The 25,460-nt window shown below is 39.7% G+C and overlaps 1 protein-coding gene across 6 annotated transcripts in view; it reads right to left on the reverse strand.

The window, feature by feature from the left end:
- Positions 1-464: 464 nt before the first annotated feature.
- Positions 465-25,460, reverse strand: part of ANKS1B (ankyrin repeat and sterile alpha motif domain containing 1B) — a 448,856-nt gene continuing 423,860 nt past the window's right edge. For 3 of the 6 annotated variants that reach the window (XM_074575799.1, XM_074575789.1, XM_074575771.1), the window contains 4 exons: positions 16,613-16,699; positions 11,396-11,533; positions 3,563-3,730; positions 465-2,392 (listed from right to left, as the gene is read on the reverse strand). In XM_074575799.1, coding sequence (XP_074431900.1) covers positions 2,285-2,392; positions 3,563-3,730; positions 11,396-11,533; positions 16,613-16,699 — 501 coding nt within the window. In that variant the 3' untranslated portion in view covers positions 465-2,284. Of the gene's footprint in view, positions 2,396-3,562; positions 3,731-11,395; positions 11,534-16,612; positions 16,700-25,460 lie in introns of all 6 variants that reach the window. The other 3 variants (XM_074575760.1, XM_074575780.1, XM_074575803.1) reach the window with 2 other exon arrangements.

The raw sequence follows: 25,460 nt of genomic DNA on the forward strand, positions 1-25,460 counted from the left end.
GGGTGCGAATAAATATGGAAAGTCAGCGGTTGAGTAGTGCACCGAAGAACCAGGTAATTAAGGACTTTGAAGTATGAAGTATTTACCATCTGTAAACAAAATCTGTATTCTAAACCAAAACTGTCTCCACAGGAATGCCTGGGTTTGCGCGGGAGAAGCCCCAAAGCCCAGTGAAATTGGGGAAAGGAAAGGGAGGAACGTTCACTGATTTCAGCGTCCTTTGGAACAGGAGGGTCTGGCGAGGGCCAAAAAAAAGAAAAAAAAAAAAAAGGTAAGAAAAGAAGTTGCTTGATGTGACAAGATAATTGTAAATTGATTTGGATTTGTAATTTGGTTAGGATACATATGCCGCGATTGAGTATCGAACAAGTTTGGTGCAGATTTTATTTCTCGATTCAAGATCAAGAAAGTCCACGGAACTGCACATTATCGTTTACGCAATGATAAAATGATGCACAACGCAATGGGACTGTACAGCTTCATTTTATTTTGTGTGCTTTTATAGGATATAAATAAATGACAAAATTACAAAATTTATAACTGGAAGCCCAAGCATATTTACATAAGTATTTGTTGCAGTGAGGCTACTATTTACTGTTCTCCTATACAATTTTCCTTTTGGTACCATATTTTTAGTGTTATTTTTTACTGTCAGTTGACTACGTACATATCAACAGTGAATAGGCAAAATATGTACAAGGAACTATTTTGTTCAAGTAAATTGAATACGGTATTAAAAGTATGTCATCACTCAGCGCTATGATTAGGTTTAACTAAACCATATACAATTATCAGGTTTAAACCAAGTTCAATTATCCATTTTTTGGAATTTACCAACTGATGATTCTAACTGAAAACCTCAGCTGGATATGAAATAATAATTAAAAAAACATTAAGACAACCACACGATTTATCAATATCTCTATAATGAACTTCAAAATGATTCACAATTTGACTGGATAGAACGATATACGTTAAAATGTCATTTTTCTCCTATAGTGATATTTGTACTGTTATAATTTCAGTTCTACATAAATATACATCATGGTATTATACAAATACTCCACAGACATTAAAAAAATTAAAACACTTCAAAGAAAATGTAAGTAAATCTTATTTAATCAAATATTAAGCAAATGCTTAACTATTTTGTTCCATGAAAACATTTTTATTACTTTGGAATTTTTTTCTTTTTCTCGCTATTTTTATTTAGAAAATGTTTTGCAGTAGAATTTTATCAACACTCTTCCAAACAAGCTTTCTGTGAGAGAAATCTTGATAGCAAAATCCATGGTTGTGACTTTTTTTTTTAGAACCACTGAGATTATTTTTTTAAAAATACTAGTAGAGTTCATGGCTATAGCAATGTTGAACTGCATAAACTATATGTAGGTGTAGTACAATGACCATTCCACTTTCATTCCAGACTGATCACACGGAACATCCAGTGCACTGATGCTACAAGTCTTATAATTTTCATAATGCTGCAATAGCAGTGGTTTACTTAACGTTAAAATAAACAATATTTGTCATAATTAATCTGGCTTCCTTCCATAAATATTCATATGTTTTCCTATAGTACTTCTCTTCCATAAAAATATCTCATAAATGTTTTCTGTGCATTATTAACACCTTTTTCTAACCATTCATAAAACTCTGATCCTTTGTTACAATGCAAGAGGTTCCTATTTCTATAGAGGACCAAAGGACACCAATGATTACATATAAAACCAGCGCACACAGAAATCAGGGTGCCTAATTTCTTGTCACTTTAATGAGTTCTTTATTCAACACAGTAATTATTAATGGATTCAGTGGTTTCACAAATATTCTATTTATTAATTCTGGTTCTATTTCAATTAAAAACTGCCAAGATTTAAATAAAAAACCAATCCACTATTCTACTCATAGGCAGCAATAGCGTTAGTTTAGAGACCTTTTGTGTTTGTGTTTTTTTTTTTTTTAAAAAGTAGAATTCGAAAATAAGAAATCAAAGAAAGCACTGTGGCAGAGTCACAAGGGAGAACTGCGTGAAAAATAAGGTATCTCACTCCTCTTGTGGACTGTAATTTTAAAAGTCTTCGTGTAGTGTCATTCTTCTGTCAGTGCTGCAGGAAGAAGAAACCACCAGAAATGACCGTCAGCCTTTTTTTTGTTAGTTACAAGGCCACTCATACAGTGCAGTCTTCCTCTCTGCTGGATTGAAACGTTGCCATAAAGGAAAGGCTGTGCTGTGACTGCTTGGCGTGCAAGGCACAACAAGGAACAGGGGGACAGTTTTGTATCAGAAAATTGTAGTTTCATACTTGGTATTAATGCCTCTTTTGGCTTCTTGTCCAGGTTCAACAATCCACGGTAGATTCGCAAGAGTCTTTTGTTCAGACGGATCTATCTGCTGGAAGACAAACGCAAACAGGCAGGCGGGTTACCATCCCTGCGCGCAGCGCTTCTAGCATTTTCTTTAATGAATAGAACACAGAACAAATCCTGTGTTGACAAAGTCCTACAGCAACGAGTGCGGTGGTCTACACCCCACGGTTGCCCTCTTAATCCTGCTCAGGTCAGAGCTGCGTCTATCTCCAAGCATCGGAGTTCGTTAAAGCTCCGCTTGATCCTGAGAAGTCCTTTTGCTACTGAGACTGATGACGGCATCAGGAAATGTTCTTTCTTAAAATTTTATGGATGAACATTCTGTGGCAATGGATGACAAAGTGTACAGTCATCCTTTTTTATCCCCCTCCCTTCCTATCACGATTAAATATCACAAAGTATGGTTCTGACTTTTTAGTGAGTGAATATATGTGTGGTCATTTTTCCCTTTTCCCTTCCAAGCCACCCTGTGCCTGTTATTTTCACTTGATTTAAAATAGTTTTCATAATCTTTTTAAGAGCTCTACCATAAAAAGAATATTTCTGTGTCATCTAAGCACTTCAGAAGGGCACTTTAAAGACAATCAATAGGTAGGCTCCAATGAGCTTGGATTCCTAAGAGTCTGGGATTCCAAAGAAAATATTGAAAAGGTACATCAAAGTACCTCCAGTTTTGGAACAGGAGGGTCTGCCAAGGCTCGGAAAAAAAGAAAAAAAAGGTAAGAAAAGAAGCTGCTTGGTGTGACAAGATAATTGTAAATCGATTTAGATTTGTAATTTGATTAGGATACACACGCAGTGATTGAGCATCAAACAAGTTTGGTGCGGATTCTATTTCTCGATTCAAAATCAGGAAAGTCCATGGAACTGCAGTTTTAGAGGTATGCATTGTCTGTGATCTTCACCACTTAAAAAAGATCTTCACCACTAAAACATTAGAAATGACCAAATCAATTAAAGCTCTGGAATTACTATAAAAGGCACAAACTGGTGGAATCTGAAATGAGCAGTTGTTCCACGCGGATGCAGTGACACAGCCTCACTGGCGGATGAGCAGAGGTGTCACGACGGAGACACAGAGCATTTCTGACCCAACAGGTACATTTATTTATACAGCTTCTACATATATCAACTCTTGAACTGTAGAACTGATTTTTTTTTTTTTTTTAATTCATGCCTACTTTCTACTTACCACTGACTTCCGAATACTAACACGTGGTTTGGGAATAGGCTTGGAGGGTTTATTTTCAAAGCTTTCTGGGAGGGTTGAAGAATGGCCCCCTTTTCGCGCTTGTAGTGCAAGCTGATAGGCCACCTCAAATGCTTGTCCTAGTGTGAGAATGATTTCGTAAGCTAAATTCTGGAACAAAACAAAAACAGTTAAAATTGGAGTGAGGTTGAGTTATCATTAGATACACGAAGTGAGGTATTACTGTCTGCAGAAATGATTTGTGATGTAAATAATTATCACAGTAGTAATAACTTGCTACGTCTGTGTAATATTTACACCTGTCATTGATTTCTCATTGATTAAAGACAATCTAAATGCAATTACTTCCCAAAACCTTGAAAGCATTTTCTCACTAAACATGAAAACAGGAGTGGGTGAGTGCGTGTCATCCCTTTTTAGAACAAGCACATGCCTTCCCAGCTCACCCCGTATCTGCTGCCCCCGAGATCCCACCCATCTTGGGCTACTCCACCTATCTGACATCCAGCCTTGCTCTGCTCTGGACCTCCTCTGTTGAGTCCTCCTCCTCCAGGGGTGGCAGCCCAAGCCGCTGCTTCCCCGGGAGGGAGGGAGGGAGTGCGCCTTGGGATGCGCTCCGCTCTCACCCAACAGCAGGGGAAAAGGACACAGCGCTGGTGTGACGCTTCCAAAAGGACAAAAGCAAACGTCAAGAGTGCCCGCTCTGCTTCACAGATGCAGAGCCCCCCCCGCTATGCCTGCGTCAAAGTCAGCGCTCCGCTTCGGATGCGTGTTTCAAGCGCTGGGGCAACCTTCTCGTGGTTTTGTTTTCTAGAAGTAAAAATGTTTGAGCTTAAACTGGCGTGTCAGAATACCCTTGTAAGCGTGGGCTGGTGGTGTGTATGACCAAAGAAGTCCAAAGAAGTCAGGCTCTTAAGACTAAGACCAGTTTGGCGATATAGCTAGAATACTTCACGTCCTTATCGCGTATGTGTAAGAAAACCTGTTGAAAGGCTTATAAAGCATGAATGAGGAACCAGGGGGTCGGTATAAATAGTTTTTCAGTACGGTTTTACAGCAACTAAAAAGCAGCTGTGAGTTCCAAATTTGAGCTTAATCTAAAGGGCAAGTGAATTTTTATGGTAATTTTTTTCGGGTTTGTGGGTTTGTTTTGGTATATTTGTTTCTAGGCTCCTACTAGAGCCTATTTCTAGGCTACTAACTTTCCAATCATGTTTCAAGCCCCTGCAGAGCAAATGCAAGCCTGCAGGCTTGCCTCCTTACGTCCTGCAGTCTCCTTAGAGTAATTCATAAATCTTTGGTTAATCAGAATTTACCCTCTCCTTCCTCAACCTCTGTAGCTCATAGTTGGAAACAATCCTGCATTGCTTTGAAACTAGGTGGTCCCTTAAAATTCCCGCATGTTTCTGATATAATTTTAAATGAGGTATCTCTTTAGCTAGTCAAGTCTAACTGTTGAGTTTGCGATAAGCCAGAAAGCCATGCGAGACACTTGGAAGTACACTATCTGCCCTTTAACTGTTAAAACACAATTAAAAGGTTAAGCATTTTATTTCATGCCCTACACTGTAATTTCAGTGTAGTCATGAAGAAATTCCATCCCTTTGTTATCACACTCGTATATTGAGATAGCATAGGCTAAATTCAGCATCTTTAGCTCATTGTAAGAGCTGCTTATAAAGATGCCAGCTCTGGTCTTTGTTAGGTCAGACAGAAAACAATTCTGCTCCTCCACTGGGATATGCTCTCAGCTGTTAGGACTCCAGTCACAACAGCAAGCTAGCCAAAGTTCCACAGCTTCCCAAATAAAAATGTCTGCCTGATTTGACAGCAATAGTCTCCAAATTGTCTCCCCTTTAACTTAAGGAAACTGGCCAGGACTGAGAAACACCGAGGATGCAGTTTGCCAGTGGAGTAATAAATGAAAGACTAAAGAGACTATTATAAAGTGCCCTGCCTTTGAGCGGAACGCTGGCTACGGAATTAAGACCAATGGAGTATAATTGTTAAAAATGTACAGAATAATACTATTTGAAATGGAGTGTGCCTATTAGCAGGACAAGAATATTATTCTAAAGACATCTTAATCGGCTGTTGTGGCAGTAAGATAGTGTACTATATCATCACAGGATTGCCTACAGTGGATATTATTATTGCTAAGGAATACATCAACAGGACAGGGTGTAGTAACGGCTTGGAGAAAAAGCAGACTGTAATACTAGTGGGACTGAGAAAATGCACCATGCAGTGTGGCGTACAAAAAGGTCACTGAGAGACAGGCCCGGAAAGCTCTGAGATAAGAGTGGAGACAAGCCGCGAGTTTGCCACGCAGAGACATAAATCTAGTTGGGATCCTGCATCTCGTCAGAAGGCACTATGATTTACTTTCTTTTGTAGTCTGCAAAATGAAAAAATAGGCCTGCCTGGAGCCTGAAAGCCATTGGAAAAATCTATCTGTTTCTATGGTTAATAAATATTTGAAATATAGCGACGAAAACAGCACATTGAACTGTTCTGTTCAATATTTGAAATGTAAACCGAACCGTAGCTTGTTCATACGTTTCATGCATTGCATACTGCGGTAGAGCCTTGACGAAGAGAATTCTGCAAATGGAGGCAAGGAGGGCTTTAAAATTGTACCTTGTAAAATTTAAAAAAGGTATCTGCAAAACCGTATTTGGAAAAAAACAGAAGTAAGTTTGGTTTGAGAAATTTCCCACCTGAGCTACTGGGAGAGGAACATGAGGATTAGAGTTGGCACGGATTCTCGCATGGGCTGTACTGGAGAGGTAAGAGCAGGATTCCCTTGGGGACGGAAAACCAAACTACAAAAGTTGTCGTGGAAATTCTTCTGAAGGAGTGAGGAGACTATTTGATTTTTTTTTATTTTTTTTTTTACGTGTGGCACAAAAGGAAGGAAACAGGTCTGCCGCCCCGAAAGATGTGTAGCACAAAAGTTGTAGCCTCCCTGGTCACTGTAGAAGACATTGACCCTTATAGCACCCCATCTAGCTCCTTGGAAAGGGAGCAAAACTTAGGACCACGGTGGTTCTGAGGCTGCTACACGCCTGTTCTTTGCTCGGCAGAGAGCGAAGAGCAAGCTAACACCTTTAAGCAACAATTTCTGTGAGATGAGAAATTGAGGTCAGTTGCCGTGGCTGCCACGTAATGTTACAATTCAATGCCCCAGGGCGAGTCTGAGTCAGGATTCTTCAGCCGCTTGAATTCAGCCAACCTATTACAATGGCTAATTGTTCTGGTACATTTTAATTGACTTTTTTCACTGCAGAAGTTGCAGCAGGTGCCGCTTCTTCATTGTGTTTTCATGCTTCTATAAAGCTTCAGGAATATTTTAAGAGAGAGAGTAAGATTTCTGTCTTTTGAGCTATAAAAACTTAAAATATCACTTGCGAAGGAATTTTTTGAAAAACTAACGTTTTGCCTTTTTGGGAAAGCACTTTTAATTTAATGAGGATTTTACGGGTTTTTGCTTCTGGGTGATGATTTTTTTTTTCCTTCTTTAAGATCAATGTCAAATCTGGTCCTTTTTGAAGACTGATTTTACTAAAGAAGCTTCCTTTGGAGCCTCTCAGATGATTGTTGTAAGCTACCCATCACATCGGATGGGTGTCAGTTAGGACACCCTGTGTTCCAGGTACCAAACTTAGAATCTCCGTTGGCAAAAATCAAACAGAATTGGAACCTTATTTGAAAAAAAAAAATAAAAATAATTGAAGCAGTATATGGAATCTTAACTTGAAAAATCCCAAACCAGCTTAAAATATCCATCCCCTGAGATGAAATCAGTTGTCTACTTAGTTATAACAAAATCTTTAAGGTTGAACGTTGAGGGTTTCTACTGTAAGAGCCTGAGAAGGTTACTTATTAGTAACGGGAGTTCTTTGAGATGCAGAGCTGACATACGTACACATTTTTACTGTTTAGCGTACATATGAAAGGACAGTACATATGAAAAGTAAAAGTTTGGAGGTCTGAAGGAAAAAAGCATATGTACGCTAAACAGAAAGGACATGGATTCGTCTGCGCTTTCCAATGTGATGGCCTTCGTGCATTCAGGGGGGAGAAAGCTCAGCCTGCTAAAGACGGTACTATGAGATCAACACGGCTGGCATTTGCTTGCAACGTCCAGGGACTCCTGGGCTGCACAAGGCTTTCGTGATCAGGCACTCCTGCAACTTAAATCCTTGACCCTCTCTCATTCTGGATTTAAAGCAGTCGTGGAAGGCAAACTCTTCTGAACCCATCCCTCTACTCCCATGTGGTACAGAAAGATATCTTGCACGCAATGGGAGGATGGTAACAAGCCTCCAAAGCGGGCCTTTCAGGCTGTTGCAAAAGCCATCGATGAGATTCATTTGCTCATGAGCTGAAAGCTCCTTGTACCCGAGCGTGCTCCATCTGCCAGGAGCAACTGAAATGGTTTGACACATTCCACCTAATATTCCCCAGAGAGGCGACTGCCTGGGCATGCTGTCTCCGGGTACTGCAAAGGAAAGAAGTTTTCTGTTCTGGAGACATGGGGATGCCACACTGATTGTACCTGGATGATCACATGAACAGAGAAAAAATTTATAAAAAGTCCCCTAATCCCCTGGCAACGAACAGAACTTTGAGACCTGAATGCATGCTTTTTATTCTCTGCTAAGTACGTATACTAGCAGTTTCCAGTTCTTACCTAGCTTAAGTCTGCGCAATGAAGGACAAAAGAATACAGAAAAGAAGAAAAATGTCTTTGTGTTATGCAGAGCATCAGTCGAATCCTTGGCACAAGCAAGAGCAGAAATTGTTCCAATTTATGCTAGTTCTCTTCTATTCATAGGCGCATTGGGCAATGAAGGAATATCTAATGGCAATTACTTTGCATGTCTCCCATATATGAACCAGAATTTGATATAGGAACTGTTACGATGCTTTATTTCCCCAAAGAGAATCCTTCACCAGTAGTTTTAGGGCTGCTTTATAAGTGAATGAAAGTGAAGTGGATTTCAAATATTGAGCAATAAATCCTCTTCTTCCCCCAAACCTTGTCCCCTTCAGTATTCTTTAATCAAGTCTGATGTTTTTGCAATATTGATTATAGAATTTTAACTCTGAGTAGAGCAGTTGCATGTACAATCACTCCTAAAAAGCAAGTATCAGTAATGCTGGTAATGAACATGTCACTACACTAAAATGCTTTCCTATCTGCAAAAAAATTGTCCTTACCTACATTTCCTGAGGAACTGCGGGACCTGAGAGAGTGACCTTTTTTTCATATCACTGCATATATTTTATTACCTTTACATATATTTTATTACCTTTTTTACACCTTTTTATGGATTTCTACCATTTTAAGCCTTATTTTTGTTAACGTGATTTGACTTCTACCCATTGACAAATGAGTAAGACTGTCTCTATCAGCAAACTGGAAGTGTTAGACTTTCAATAGAAAATTTAATTTAGCGTATGCTTGTGTTCTGAATATCTACCTATTTTTATGAAGCTGGTACTTGCATCAGAAATGCTAGATCCTGAGAAATAAAGCAACACAAAAAGAGAATATTTGAGTAGATAACACCCTATGGAGGTTTATGTCACAGGAGTAAACTAAGACAGTTAGACATTAAAGTTTCTGTATTGCTTAAAATAGTCGTTTAAAGTGCTTGGGGTATTACCTGCTCCTCCTAAGGTAGGGAAAGCGAGCAAAATGTTGTAATTATTCCTGGATCACTATTCTTTCCTTGCCAAGCAAGGAGAAAATGAATTTCATCTGCTATACCTGGGTCTTTGTTTGTGCTTGATTATTAAACCTATAAATGAAACTGCAGTACTTTTTGAAACCATTAAGAAGTATTTAAATGGATCAGGAGAAATAATAACCTCACTCACTCACTCAGTCTCATTTTGGTTGATACACTTATCACTAAAATCTACATAATGTAACATCTTGTGACCAAGGTCTATCTATTTTTAACACAATTTGGAAGTTTTTTCTACTCCCCGTGGACACTAAAATAGCAGCAGAGAAGTTAAACAACAAAAGCACTGAACAAAAACACTAAAATCCTTTCTAACCTACCTTCCTGTACATCTTGTTATTTAAACTCTCCCACATGCTATCGCTCTGCAGGGTTGACTATTTCCCCAGACAAAATGTCTCAGTTCAGACATATTTTTTTTAAAACTTATTTATAATAGTGTAAGCGTGTTTCAAGAATTCATACACATTATACCATATTAAAATATTTTTTTCTGGAATGATTTAAAATTTTAATAGCGTATTAAATTTCTCTTGTGCTTAGCTCAAATAGCAAGCATTCCTGAACGTTTTGCACAATAAGCCCTCTTCGTCCTAAAAAGTAAAGCCACCACTTATTTCATCACATTTAGCTGAAAAGAGTATGACTGATTATTATTTGATATGTATTCATGATTTCTTGAAACACCAGTAGATTGTGCATTACCATCTGAGAAGCATAAATGTAGGAAGAACTTAGTCATTTTCCACCGAAATAACAGGAGCTGTGAGGGCTTTTGCTGAAATAATATTTGTTGAGAATTTTTTAGGCAAGAAGGTTGGAACAATTAAGTAAGAATTAAAGTATTAATTTGTGATTTTCAAAATAAACGCATCTTTTCTGAAAAGGAAAAGGTGCCCCTAAAATCAAATTTCCCCCAATTCCATATCTGCATTATTTGTCCAGCTAAAACTCCCACTGACACGTCAGAGAGCAGAGAACAACAGAGGGGCCATCTGATAATAACAATCTGTTGACAGTTACAGGGACAACCTCTTACACAGAAACACAGAAAGGACAATGCTCTGCACAGATCTCTGTTATCACAGATGTTTCAAGTCTTTCAGATTCAGTGTGGTAGCCAAATATGCCCAGGACTTCTTTGAGATATGTAATTAGCTATCTGTGTGGTCTCTTCTTTGTCAGATCTCTGGTTAAAGTAAACACAAAACTTTTCATACATTCTCTCCACATTTGCAGAGGAAGCTTCAGTTTGTCCAGTTTAATCAATACAATGTCAAAAAGACTAAACCATATTTAGAGACATATTTGAGTTATCGGGACTGATCCAGCTTAACACGGAAACACTACAAGTCATGGAACAGAAATCTGAAGAAATCACTTACTGTGGTAACATCTGACCTCTGGTCCAAAAAGCAGCCCACATCTGCTTCATGAAGGTGGGATGCGTCCAGGCTCAAAGGGCCGCCACAAGAAATTGTCCAACCCTCTCACCCCTTGTTGGCTGGCATGGGATGGGCCCACGAGGGTAGAAAGCGTCACCAAACCCGTCCTTCCCTGACTACGCAGCCACTACAACATAGTCGAAAACGCAGGACGCCCTGCAAACTTAGTTTAAGCTAGTTCCTGAGTCTACCTCTTGGCAGGATTGAGCACTGTATATAATGCACATTGACCAGTTCTGATTTGTTTATTTGGCGTGCGCTGAGATTTCAGAATGGGTGGCCAAACCTGCTTGTTACAAACTTCTTGGAAGGCTATAGCCTAGGTTAGAAGAACTACATGTCAAGACTTGCGTGAAAGGCCACTTGCTAAGTTTACGGTCAACAGCTGAGATCGCAGAGGTGAGTTATTTCAGATGGGAAATGCAATAATATCAAAGAAAATCTTTGCTCTTCTCCAGAAATGCTCTTTTACTATCCCATAGCAGATTAGCCTTTTCATGTGGTTAATGAATAATACCTTCCATTAATCACCATATACCCTGAACATTTTTTAATAGAATTAAAGAACTATTACAAAGAACTATTAAATGAAATATCTTCTATAAACTGACCACATCAAACGCAGTGAATACATGGCAGTAGTGGTGATTAGTCTTCAAGTCTTTAGTGATGTACGCAAATGTAGAAAGGTCTTCAGGGTCTTGTGCAGCACAGGAAATGTTACGGATTTCATGTTCAGCAATAATATTCTGTTTAAAAAAAATATTTTCAATCAATTTAGGAATTAAATGTAAAAGAGCCATAAAAGGGGTGTTTTTTAGATTTGCATTTATATTAACCTGCTGTGCTGAAGTAATTCAGAAGTTTCTTAATAAGACGAGATTTAATACACCGCACGTGTGAACTTACACATGTCACTGGAATTTTGACTCTCTCCAATGATATATAAAATTGGTAGGAAACAATTACATTCTAGAGTCTTCCCTATGAGTCCACTTGGGTTTTGTACAGTTTATTCAGTATCCTATGACAAAGAAACATCTTTCCTGGCATACAGATGTAAATACAGTTTCAAAGCACTATATGAGCATCTTATGATGCTGCTGGTTTTCTGTATCATGATCACCACATCACACCGTTTCAGACTACTGATAGAGAGGAGCAGGTGAAAGCCAACAGGCTCGATATCCAGGTTTTGCACATGTCATTTGACACATTTCAGCTATACTTTTTCAAGAGCAAAAAACCACCAAACCACTTAAAATTGAAACCCTGAGCTCTTGAAAGGATTCTGTTTTGTAAAAAAAAAGGTAACCACAGAAGGGTCTGGTAAGTTTTCTCCACTTACTGACAACAGCATCCTGTAAGAGAGATGTAGAAAAATTAAACCATTCATGCACCGAGCAACACTACTTGCAACAGCCAATGTAAGCTCTAGCATACTATTGAGACAGAGGTGGGGCATGTCTGTCCGATGAAATAAAAAAAAAGCTGTCTTAAAGCTTTGGAGAAAAATATGAATATTCATTACATAAATTGCTGATATGTAATTATTGTGTTCAGGCCAAAGGAACCATGAAGCCAGAGAAGACGACACTGCAGAGTGGCTTATGATTAGGCCTTGTTTCAGCAACACACACATTTCAAATGGTTTCTTTAAACAGAAGAATGATTCATTGAATATGAATTTACTTAGCAGTTAATTTATATACTTTTCTAAATTGTGGCCCTGCTGGCTGTAGCTCTGGCTTTTCCACAAAACCGCCCAAAGAGCACAAGCCTGCTGCAGCATGACATCGCTATTGCACCACAGAACACGTCACAGCTGTCGTGTCCCGGTCCCTCCCAGAGCCACCGTTTGCTGCTGCTTCAGTGGCATCTGTCCAAGTGGAAACAATCTGTGAGCAGCTCTGCTTTTCCTGCTCCCTTGTCTTTTACTTCCCACCTCCTCTCCTCCCCCTCTTTTTCTTTTTTTTTTTTTTTTTTTTTTTTGTCCCCGAGAACGGGAAATATATGCAACTAAGTCACTTAAGATGCTTTGCCGTATCTTCTTTCATTCGCTAAGTGGCAACTCTCCCCTTTGCATGTAGGTGTCAAGTTTTCGAAAAGACATATTGATATATCTAATTGAAGAAATCATGGCTTAGGAAAAATCTTAATAAAAAGCATTCCGGATTTCAAATTATGGAAAACCCAAGATAAGGAAACTGTTACTGAAGAAATGAAATAATCCTCTTAATCTTAAATTGTTGCAACATACTTGATTATTTCTGTTTAATGCATTACTCATAAAAATGACAAAACCAGTACTTATGTTTCAATATATGCCAATTTATAATGACATGTATAATCTCTGCTTAACAATCATTGACTTTTTAGGTTACTTTAAGCATTTTATTTGCTTTGTTCTCAAATTGATAACTTTTACCCTCAATAAAGATTTTGATGAGAATTACAATTATACCAAAACCAGGGATTTAGATATCCACAGATATAGCTGTAATATACTGTCATTGATGTAGGATTGGCAACATTGTAATTTAGAAGGCAGAAAGAATTAAAGCTTGGAAAGTCTTCAAATCACGTGAAATACTTATGCCAAATCATGAGCCACAAAGTAATCACCTAAAGTTATGCAATGTATGTGAAGAGAGCTCTGCTATGCTGAAACTTTTCCGAGGTGACTTGGGGTTGACACAGGGCTTTGCACTTGAGTCAAAACTAATGGAGATTATTTTAATGTTTTAACGTTCATAGAGTCATGGAATGGTTACAGTTGGAAGGAACCTTAAAGATCACCTAGTTCCAACCCTCCTGCCATAGACAGGGACACCTCCCGCTAGACCAGGTTGCTCAGAGCCCCATCCAGCCTGGCCTTGAACACTTCCAGAGATGGGGCATCCACAACTTCCCTGAGCAGCCTGTTCCAGTGCCTCACCACCCTCACAGTAAAGAATTTCTTCCCAATACCTAATCTAAATCTATGCTCTTTAAGTTTAAAACTGTTACCCCTTGTCCTGTCACTACACTCCCTGATAAAAAGTCCCTCTCCTGAAACCCTCTTTAGGTACTGTAAGGCTGTCTTGTCTTCTCCAGGCTGAACAGCCCCAACTCTCTCAGCCTGTCTTCACAGGAGAGGTGCTCCAGCCCTCTGATCATCTTCGTGGCCCTCCTCTGGACCTGCTCCAACAGGCCCATGTCCTTCTTACGTTGGGGGCCCCAGAGCTGGATGCAGTAGGGTCTCTTTAAACCAAGTGAAGTTTAGAAACATATTCATACCAAGTTTGTTTTCAATAAAATGAGCTATAGCTAAAATAAACCTGGATGAAAACTAGTAGTGAAATTGAGCTTCTATAGGATACCCTCTCTGATCACCACTCAAAATTAAACATGTTTTCAGTGCACGTGTTTACTGTTTCCTAGGGTCACTACTCCAGTAGACCCACAGTCTTATTCTGTGGAAATGACAAGTTTAGGAACCAGCTTGCTGTTCTGGGTACACTCCTTAGGCATTGGCTGACACTGTACAGTTGTCATTCTAAAATTTGTCACTCTGTCAAGAGAAATCTCCGGTGCTTCCAAAAAAGAAGTCAGTTCTGGTTCTGCCAAGGAAATACCTTTGAGAGATCAGGTTTCTGCTAAGCAGCCTTCCTTTTGCTTGCCTACCTCGTGGCAGACGATCCCCCTCCTGGCAGAAATCATCCAGAAGTTAGGGTTAGCTGCGACCCGCGAGAAAATCCTGCAAGTCTGCTTTTTCCTAAGCAGCAATTTCTTTCTGGCCTCACTTGCAAAGAAATGGTGTCATGTCAAAGTGGTGTCATGCCAAGCTTCAAGGCGCCACTGAAATAGCTGTCATGGAACGAGGTCAGGGCCCCTTTGTCACCTGAAGCTTTGCCGGCTACGACTCGGAATACAAATTCTTAGCTTGGTGGCAGAAAGGAAAAGGATGAACAGCCATGAGAGCTGAGTTTTCAAGCACATAGCTGCTAGATATTTTTGATATTAAAAAGTATGCATTTATTGCTAAGTGGTGCCCAGCGCTGTCAACTAGAAGCTCATATGGAAGCGGTACAAGTCTGAATAGGGTCTCACCTTAGTGCTAATCTGTTTTGGGTCTTGAAGGAATTGGGTACAGCACACTGTGGACAAGGATGATAACAACGCTCCTGGGAGAGTTGCAGGCTATTACCTGGTTTTTACAGAAGGGAAAGGCAGTGCAGATTTTGAACTGGAGAGAAAGCAATCTACCACTTGAGAAAAAACACAGGACTGTGGCATTATTTACCTCCATCAAATACATCTATTGCACTACTAGGTATGAGATTTCAGTGGGAAAGGTCTAGAGCCACCTAATGCAATTTGCCAAACTTCTTTCAAGTTTCCTTCTTACACGAGATTACATGCGCTGTGCGAAGAGATATTGGAAGCTCCTTTTGTTCTCCTGATTTTTTTTTTTTTTAAAACTTAAGGACATCGCAGTTACATCCTTTATACTACAGGGAAGATTTAAGAGCTGAAAACAGTCTTATCCAGGTTAGAATTAACAGCAGTGCAATGCCCTGATTTATGCCCTGCACATCAGAGAACATAAAGGAAACGAGGGTTTTAGAAGCTCAATTTTGAATCACTGGAAGAAAAAGGAGCTGACAGGAATCCCTGGCCTCCCTGCTCTGGCGAATAGCCAGACTTGACATAATAGTAATTTCACCTCCGTTTTTCTTTCCCGCTGTCTTCTAACCCTAGATGTGGCTTCCAGACTCTAGCAGAAGTTCACAAATCTGCTTTCGTTCCTTCACTTAAAACCCATTTCTAGTTAAACACCTTTAAAATCTGACTGACTTGGCAAGTTTGATGGATACGTGTTTAGATGTATCGTGTAGTCTGAATGTTCAGCAACACAAAGCAGTTATCTACATTATTAACCTGGTCAGGTAGCTGGGTTGTCAGATTTAGTTTTTATATTGCTTAGTCAATTTTAGTCACATAACAGGAAAGATAATTTCTTTTCTATTCATATGCAAGCATCAGTATGGACTGCATTTTTTTGCCATTTTAGACATCTGAAGAAGAGAAATTCATGCATTACTTTACTCCTGCTTACAGCGCATTTTACTTTGGCTAAGCAATAACCCATTGCTCTGTCCATCACTGGGTTCTCTGATCTCTCAGTTTCTGCTTTTTTTCTTTTTTAAAGATGTCGGGTGCATTTAAAAATGTAAGAAACGAAGCACAGGGGCATTGCCACACAGGAAGATGAAAAAAATATGGAATAACAACTGTTAAGAAGCTGCTGCAGTTTAGGGAGTCAAATGGTTAGTCCCAGGCAAACAGTTCTCAGAGAGGCTCTGACATTTGAGAAGGTCATTCACGGCTCATGCTTCTTATTCTTACAATGGCTGGCCCTGCATAAAACCTTGCATCTTTATTGTTTGTTGAGACATCTTTGATTTTTTTCCCCCAAAATTTATACTAATGAACAAATATATATATAAAGTGCATATTTAAGGAACTGTGCAGGGAACAATACGGTAAAGAATTCCACAGAGGCTCCCTGCCAAATGTCTTTTGTGATAAGCTTGCCTTTTAATGGCAGAAGGTTGGACACAATGTTCTCTAAATGAGCCATTAAAGCTGCTTCACTTGTCCTCCAGACTGAGATTCTGGAGAATGACAATAAGATTACATCCATTTTGGAGATAAGAGAAAAAAGAGAGGAAAACACAAAGTGCAACTCTGTCCCCTCTCTGGCCTAGTGCTCTTAGAGAGCCAGCCTCTTAGGTATTCCTATTTGTGAGAAATAAAAGCTAATATTGAACAATTGGACATACCTTATTCGTTGCATCAATAAATTTGACTCCCTTGTAAGAGACAGACAGGACAATGGTTGGTACTTTCTTCATTTGTTCTGTAGACTTCTGAAATCAAAATGAAGATGTTGTTAGAGTTGCGTTGCATTGCAAGAACAGTGCTCTTTCTGTTCTTCTTCTGACAAAATACCTAAGTTAAACAAAAGGTTACTTATCCAAATATTTGACTTTTTCTTGAGCTGACTATGCTTTGGGCTTTTGAAACAGCTGCCTTGTAGTTACAAGACTAAAAAGAGCTTTACAGTTTGTTGTGAGGACAGTAAAAATTCTCCTTTTTCCTAGTACAATGGGAAGAGAATGATGTACGTTTGTCAGGCTCAAAAAGGCCACTCATGCAATCAGGGGTTTCCTAAAACGTGTGTGTTTAAGACGTTTATCTGATATGCCCCATTGATCGCTGCCTCACCTCCTCTCTTCCTGCCCTTCCCGGCTGTAAAAACCAACAGCGCGGTACTTCTCGTACTACTGTTTCTTTGCTGCAATTAGTTGCTATTTAGAAATATTTCGCTCTCTTGCCTTCTTGCAGTTGTATTTGTGACATAAGGTACGGCTGCGGCCCTCCAGGCCTGCCAGTCAATCTGTCAGTCCAACGTCGTACCTTGTCACGTCTGACCGTCTCCTTTTCCTCGACTGCAGCTGCCACTGGAAGCTGCTTTACACATGAATTAGCACGGAGGCGGCTTATTCTGCATTCCCTCAGCGCCAGCTTCTCCTGCCTACTGTTCGTGTCTTCTTATAAGGCTATTTTTCCTTTTATGCTAGTCTACTTCTGCGTACCTTCAACGTGATGTACACAGCAAAGATATTTCCTGCCGGACAGACTGGGCAAATATTTGGGATAGATTTAAGTTCTCTGCAGAAAAACCTGTTGATTAGTTTACAGATTGAATTTACTAAAAAAACACCACCCCACCCCCCCAAAATACGGCGTAATAGTTCATAGCTGCTTTGAATTCTTTTAAGGTGGAAGGCAATGACGGACAAGACTCTTCTGTACAACACTACTTTAGAGAAATAATGTAGGCAAAGTTCAGAGAACAGTCACTCATGGTAGTATCTGGAAACAACCATAGAGCTCAAGCAAACATTTTCTTGAGAGGAAAGAGTAAGTTCAGCTACAGCTAAAGATGAAGAAATATCAGCACATGGAATGAGAGTGTAAACGCACTGGAAGGCCTAGAATAGGCACCTAGGAAGACCATTAGAGCAGCTGAACAAAAATAGCAGTGGCGGCTTTGTATTCTACAAGAAAAAGAAAATAGCACAGATATAAGCTTGAAAACAGACTGTATCTGAAAAAAAAAAAAAGTGCTTGAAAAATAGGAGATGGTAAAAAAAAAATCGGTGATAAGAGCAAAACAGAGAAAAGCTGAAAAGAAAAAAACCCTGTAATCAAGTCCCCTTATCAGATCTTCTTCCTTCCACAATCAAATGAGACTCCATTTTTGCCAGTATAAAATCAAAGCTACGGATCCAGCTACGTTCCGCAATTAGTATCCCATACCATGAAGGCTAAACCCTCTAGTTAAAGTCTCAAGGAGAGCCCCACCCATCTGCGTAATGGAGGGGACTGGTGCATCTCTCGGTATCAAGTGACAAGAGACTCAAGATGACAATCAAGCGTCAATTTATCCTGGAGAAAGCTTCTTTCACCCAGAAGGTTAGGCACTTTTAAAAGATGAAAGCTTAAATGGTAAAGCATCTTGAAGAATCTAACACAATCTGAAGGAAGACGCTAATCTGATTTGCACGGCTCTCAGCTGAGTGGAGAAAGAAACACTATCCCTGCCAAAAGCGGAGCAAATACATACCTCCGCGTGTGCGTGCATGTGTGTCTCTATAACAGATCTCAAATGAGCCTTTTCATAAAATTCAATTTCAACGCACAGAAAGCATGACAGTGACTGTACAGAAGCAGCAGTACATACATCTACCAGAATAACAAGCAATATACCCCGCATATGCTCACATCCAGACAAAATATTCACAATATGACAACATCACTTTAATCATCTGGCAGCCCAGCAATCATACGACTTTCGTCCTTCCTTTCTATCCCGACAGCTACTCTCAGGAGCTCTTTGTCTCCCATTTTGATTATTGTAATTATCTCCTTCCTCGCCTCCTTAGCAGCAAAATTCCTCTTCTCCTCCAACACGCTATACGAACACGGCTACTAAGTTAATTTATTTTAGCTTTTTGGTCTAATTTGCACTATCTTCCATTTGCCATAAAGGTGAAGCTTCCTGTTGGCAAGGCCACGTTGTACTAACCGTCTGGGAGTCCTCTTTCATCTAGACCAGTAGTTTGTAATTTAATCATCTTCCTTATCTGCTCCACACTCACCTGGGTTTGTCTAGAGCAGACTTGATCTTTAGTATTTAATCGAGGTCGTGAACTGCCAGAGGACTGTATCTGAGCGAAATAGCTCATGAAGATACTATTAAATTATATCTGGCAAATTAGGAAATGAATCAGAGACTGACGGACATCTGTAATTTATTAAGCCAAACTGTCTCAGCTGGTAAGGAGCAGTGGATGTCTCTTATCAGCTTGCAAACCATACAAACCCCAGGATTTGTGCAAAGGTGTTCTGGAAGACTGTAGTCTCCAGCGTAGAAACATGATTTTGGGAAACAATTCTGCACTTGTACCCCCATTGCCACAACCAGCTGGGCAGTGGAATAACTTGCTTGGTTATTATGACAGTGCTATCGTGAAAAACACACAGCTCTATTCTCCCCCACCACACTCAGCTCCCAGCGATACAGTAACTGAAGCCCACCATATAATTATTACTTCCAAGCAGCTTCCAGACTTCAACAGTTTTGAGTTGTCATGGTGAGCTCCTACTATTTGCTTATTGTTCCTTTCTTTTTAATGGAGGAGGTGGCTGCCAGGATGTGTAACATGAGTTGCCAGAGGTACAATATGAATACCACTCGCTCAGGCACAGTAACTGCTTTGGCTCTAAATCCTAGGATGTTGAGATGAAGTCCCTCGGCTTTCATGGTCAGACATTTCACACCTCTGTGCAGGCCAAATGGGCATCTCCGCCTGTGCCTGTGCCCAAAATCTGAGAAGACGGTGGGACACAGGAGTCAGTATTCCCTTTCCTTAGGCTTTTCAGGTTCTAGCCACCGTATCAACTCTGTGAGGACATGATGAGATGACAAAATACTCTTGTCCATCTGGTGCCTCTATGGGAAGCATATGGACCTGAGCCCAAAGTTATAGGAGCCACAGCTGAAGGCTGGCATTGGATGTCAGGTGCATGCTGACATATGGTCTAATGCTCCAAGGCACGTTCATACCATGGTAGCAAGGTTAGATTTTATCTCATGTAGAAGCAATCAGAGTGACAGGACCCTGTCTTTGGGCAAGTGCTCACTAGCCTGGAACTGGTCATAGTTCCTACAAACTCCATTGTTTGTGACTGCAACTTCGGCTCTTTGTTTTAATAAACTTCTTTAGGAGAATCATCTGGATGCACAGCAAGCATATTCTAGGCTCATTGCCATTGCCTGTCTCTGATCGGCTGGTCATCTACTTAAGGACAGATGTGCATGCCCTGCCTCCTCAGGTGCACTCCTCCTGCAGCGAGGAGTCTCAATGCCGCAGAGTCTCCGTGCCAGAGACACTGAGCTTTGGTCCCACTTCTGAAATACTTCCTACGGGAAGTAGGCCATGTGTTACTCGAGAACCATAAAGCAGGTTTGACTGCAGACACAGGAAGATGAACAAAAGCATCACCATCCCAAGTCTAATGTGACATTTGTTCAGCTTCCCTAGACCCCTCCAAAAGACATACAACCTCTTTTTCTTCAGAATGAAAAATAGCAGGAATGGTAGTCTCTCCTGTATTTCCAAGCTGCTTCATCCCCTCAGCACCCAGAATGGAGATCCGTCCAGTGGAAGGAGGTGGAGGGCATCTTCTCCATAATCGCCTAGTTATTGAAGTGCTTGCTTTTTACAATAAAGGTCTGGATTTAAGATCCTTCTGAGTTTGCATCTGAACCCGCTGCTGCCCTTACGCAGGACAGTGCCAAAACCCTGAACAGCCTCGGACAGGGCTACTCCCAATTCCTCCTTTTGAAAGGGGTGCAAGAGCAGTGGTGCCAGAGGGAGAGAGTGAGAGAGCAAGCTTGCGTCTGATCTTGTTTATGAATTTTCTTTAATTTCACTGAAAAAAACCACCACACTCACAAGCAGACTAAACAGATTTCCATAGTATAATACTACAAACTGTCTTCAGTGGGTAAAGTATTTCCACCTGTATTTTGATTTTGAGTCAAAGGCTGTGCAGAACTGCTAGACTTTTATTTAGAATATAAACTAAAATCCAACTAATTTGAGATCCACCCAGCCAGTGTACCTAACAAATCAAGATAATTAACGATGGTTTAAGAGGCAGAAGACTTTGTTCTATGAATAAAGCAATGTAAACTAGCTGTTTATTTTTAAAAAGTAACTACATGCAAATACCAAACCTATAACCCTAAAGGGCCTTTAACCCTTTCAAGGCAGGATTGTCCTGCACTAACTTGTTCTGTGCAGCATGGAGAGCAGTAATCCAACACTTTTGAATACTCCTGCAGTGCATAAAACATGGTACCTCTGTGCACATACACACACACAAAGCAGATGAATGAGAAACTCAGGAGCACATGTAGAATTGCATCCGAGTAAGATGCTCACGCATTTGCTTGATATACTGTAGCACACGGTGTAATCCAGCCCACTCTCAAAATGCTTTCATCTCATCTATTTATTTCCTGCCAAGAGGAAATGGGATACACTGGTACTTCTACTTTGCCACGTTGACCACTTTCACGTACTTATATATACATTTATAACTGGATTACTCAGCTTTCACACAGTGGCCAAAATGAAACCATGTTCATTTTTAGGTTTTACCGCATATGTAATTATACTCGATCTTGCAAATACACAGCAGAAAGACATTATTCAACTATGCCAAGTCACTAACAATTCCATACATAAATTTTGAGTACAAGTTTATGAGTCTGTAAAATCTTAAGATTTCATCTTGGCTTTTTACTTTTGCAAATGAATCTGCTAATTCTGTCTTATATTGTTTTTTAATAGCTATCTGAGGACTGTAGCTGGCAATTTTACTATTCAATTAGGTACCGGAATCCAATTCACTATGACAATCTGAACATTTTCCCATATTGGTAGCAACTACTAATTCCCAATGGCATCAAACTGCACATGTCAAAATATGTATCGGCACCACTTACTATCATACCCATAAGTCTGTTACTTATTTAGGCTTATGAAGCCTTATTAAACAGTTCCTTTTAAGTGAATCACTTTGACAATATCATGCATGAGATGAAATTGAAATAAAAAGTAAAAGTTCACGTTTGACCAGTTAGTTTTGCAGCTAATTTTGAAACTACAATCTACCTTGTAACAAATATTTACGAACTTCTTTCAGTCCAAAAAGGCTTAAAAATGCATCACCGACATAATTTCATACCTCTTGGAATAAGACAGCATCTGTAATCCCTGTGGTACAAGACTGTTTACTTCTCTACAATTAGTGGATGCCTCCAAGCTACATCATTAATATGAACATTGCACTGGGGATGCACCTGCAACTCATTTACTTGAGAATGAGAGTTTTTTGCTTTTGCAGTATCTGTACACACTCATCTGCTGCTGAAAGGGCAGCGCATCTTTCCTGCCCCTTGGATTCCTTTCAGCCACAGAGTTCAAGGGCGTACAATGCTCTGAAGAACACGGGATGGCATAATGTGGATGTGCCTAAGGACTGAACATCTTTACGACCTCCCACCACCTCCTTCTTCAAGTAATATACATGTGCCTGTTCCGCTGCAGCCCTCCCAAAGCAGTGGCCACCTGTGAGAGTCAGAGCTGCAAGTCCCAAGAGAACAGAGACTGAAGAATCTAAATTCTCAAACACAGTATTTGATCCTGACATGGTATTGACCTGGCTAGTTTCACTAGAAGGAACAAGGAGGACGCCTCTACTTTTGGAGGAGAAATGAGATGGACATTGAAAAGTAGAAAGGGTTTAGTAGAAATGAGGAGACTGCCATCTATACCCAGGTCCTCCTTTTTTATGCAAGAATAAATCAGGAAGGAATGCCCCAGAACCTGACTATTTTCAGTGAAAGAGTCAACTCTACTTCATCTTCGTCTTCCTCTGTGGAGATGAGAGAAGTGGATTTTGTAGCAATTCTCACTTTGACATTTTGGTCTTAAGTCAGCAAGATATTTAAACACCTGCTTTGTGAATAGAATTATGTTGCTGGTTCCCCAGAACTTTGACTTGAAATCTAAGAACCTCTTTTCTAACAAGGAAACATTTACGCAAGATACATAATATTCAGGAAGGTGGCGGGATCCAAGAACAAAATCTAAGTTCCCTACTGCTGCAGTAAATATCTGATTGGTTCAGCCTGTGCAATTGGTGTATGCAACATCAGCGATTAAACGTTACTGCAAGGAAAGAGTCTGCCTTGCTGCTGTGCTCATGCCAGTAAGTATAAAACCATCTCCTTCCTACCTGGTCAGGGAATTCAGATGTGTAAATGCCAGCCAGAGTCCACTATAGAGAAGAAGTCTCTTCCTAGCTCCAATTAAACTTTATTCCCTTTCTTTGTTTTGATGTAAACACATGTTATTCTGGCTTCCTGTTCCTATGGTGATTTGAAGTGAAGGCAGTAATCTGACTGAAAACACAACTTGTAGTGTTTCCTATTCCACCTTGAGAGAGATGAAAGCTCTTAAGTTCTTGAAGGCATCTCTCAAATATAATTAATAAATCTATTCTGGCCAGGACAGCAAGATTTAATCTTCAAGTAGCAAAGGTCAGTTTACAGCAGGTGGGGAATGGAGATAAGGAGACAGTGCTGTCGACTGCAGAGAGAGTTTGTGAGAGAAAATAGCTGTAAACAAATAGGAAACCAAAAAATATAAATCCATCCTTGGAATGCAAATATGTGATGGAAAAATAAAATACAATCCTTCTAACAGGCACAGTTCTTGCCAAATATCCCTAATTTTGGATGGCTGCAAGAATCTGCAATTTGGGTGGGAACAAAGAGCATGTATAACCTTGACCCCCATGCTGAGCTTTATCTAGTGCATCTGCATGATTTTCCCCAAACAAATCCGTCATCCGCCCTGCTGGAGCACACTGCTGCACAGCGCTGAGAAACAGAGGGGATAGCCAAGAAGAGTTATTAAGACAGAGGTTCCCAGGTTTTGGGGTTTTTTTGTTTGTTTGTTTGTTTTTACATCATAGAAGATTTAGGATGTCCCCTCACTCTAAAGCTATAAGGGAAGGAGGCTGCTGTAAGCCCCTCTGTGGAGAGAGGCGAGGGATATCTGCATGACACTTCCCTTGAGAACCAAAACCATCAATTGCCATAACTGAAAGCACAGGAAGCATCTACAACTACCAGGGCGGGACCTGCAGTCAGCAAACATGTCATTTTTTGTTGTTTCTCTGCGTCTGTGAATGATTAAGGAAGATCAAGACACTTTTTTTCACTGATAGGCTTCTTTCGTCCTTGTGCATCTGCTGACTGGAAGACATCCAGTAACTAACAACACTTTTTTGAGTAGCATTAGGTTAAAGGTGGAGAAGCTAAAGTCACATTGACAGAAAAATTCGGTACCTAATTTTCAGACATTCTCCTTAAAAACCACTATGTGGCTGATTCCAGAAAGATTAAAAAATTGCAGGGACGGACCTCAATATTTTACAAGGTTATAAGTGATGTACCTCCCCCCAGTACGTTTCAGATTGCAGCATGCTATAGATTTCAAATATATAAATGGTAAAAAAAAAATCCCTAAAAATTAAAAAATGTTGCTCTATCACGTTAGTACAACCCTACGTAAAAATCTTAATGACTTCAAACACACTGGACAAGTGGACAGAATTCAGTACCTGAGAAGCAGTCAAATGATATATTTGCTCTTCACTTATTTTTTGTAAGTGAAATGTCCGTTTCAGTATATTTAAAGTAAAACGTAACTACAAAAGAAGACACATTTCCAATGACAACCCAGTGGTACTTAAATACAATAATGAACATCACAGCAAAACTTCAGGATGACTTAGGACAACCTGGACTCCCAATTCATAGGCACCAACTTTCAGAATAAAACCAGAGAGAAAAAGTTTTGGAAAAAATATACATTTTTCTCACTGGGAAACTTACGCTAAAACAACAATCTGTTCCCATTAAGTCAACGTTTTTTGCTTATGACTTGAATAGGAATATGATTAAAAGGACTACATAGAAAGAATAGATGAAATCCTGATTAAAAACTGTTTTATTCAAATCTCTTTGCAATAAAAACCCCTCAAACCAGAAAAAACCCAACATTCTCACAGCTCGATGGTTTCAAAACAGAAAGTAAAAAACAAAGGCATATAAACCCCATCACCGTATTATGCAAGTGCCCTGTATGGCACTATAGATTACTAGTGCGACTTGATTTTTATGGAAAATTTGTACTTTAAATTAAATTTGTTTTCAAACACTTAATTTTTCTGGTATACAATTTCAATTTGCCCAATTTATTAATTAAAAAAAAAAAACTTAAAATGGCTATAAATTATTTAGAGTGACTTTTTTTTTGATGTTAAGCTTCCAAGTTCAGCCAAATAACTTACTGAAGTTGTCACATGCTACTACGGTGCCAGATTCTGCCCTAAGATCTGCACAGGCATATGCCTAAATAACTGAACTGCTAAGTCTGACAGTTTGAAAACTGGATTGGAAGAAGGCTTGAAGCCTCA

Source organism: Larus michahellis, chromosome 1, assembly GCF_964199755.1.
Source record: "Larus michahellis chromosome 1, bLarMic1.1, whole genome shotgun sequence".
In the NCBI taxonomy this organism is placed as follows: Eukaryota; Metazoa; Chordata; class Aves; order Charadriiformes; family Laridae; genus Larus; species Larus michahellis.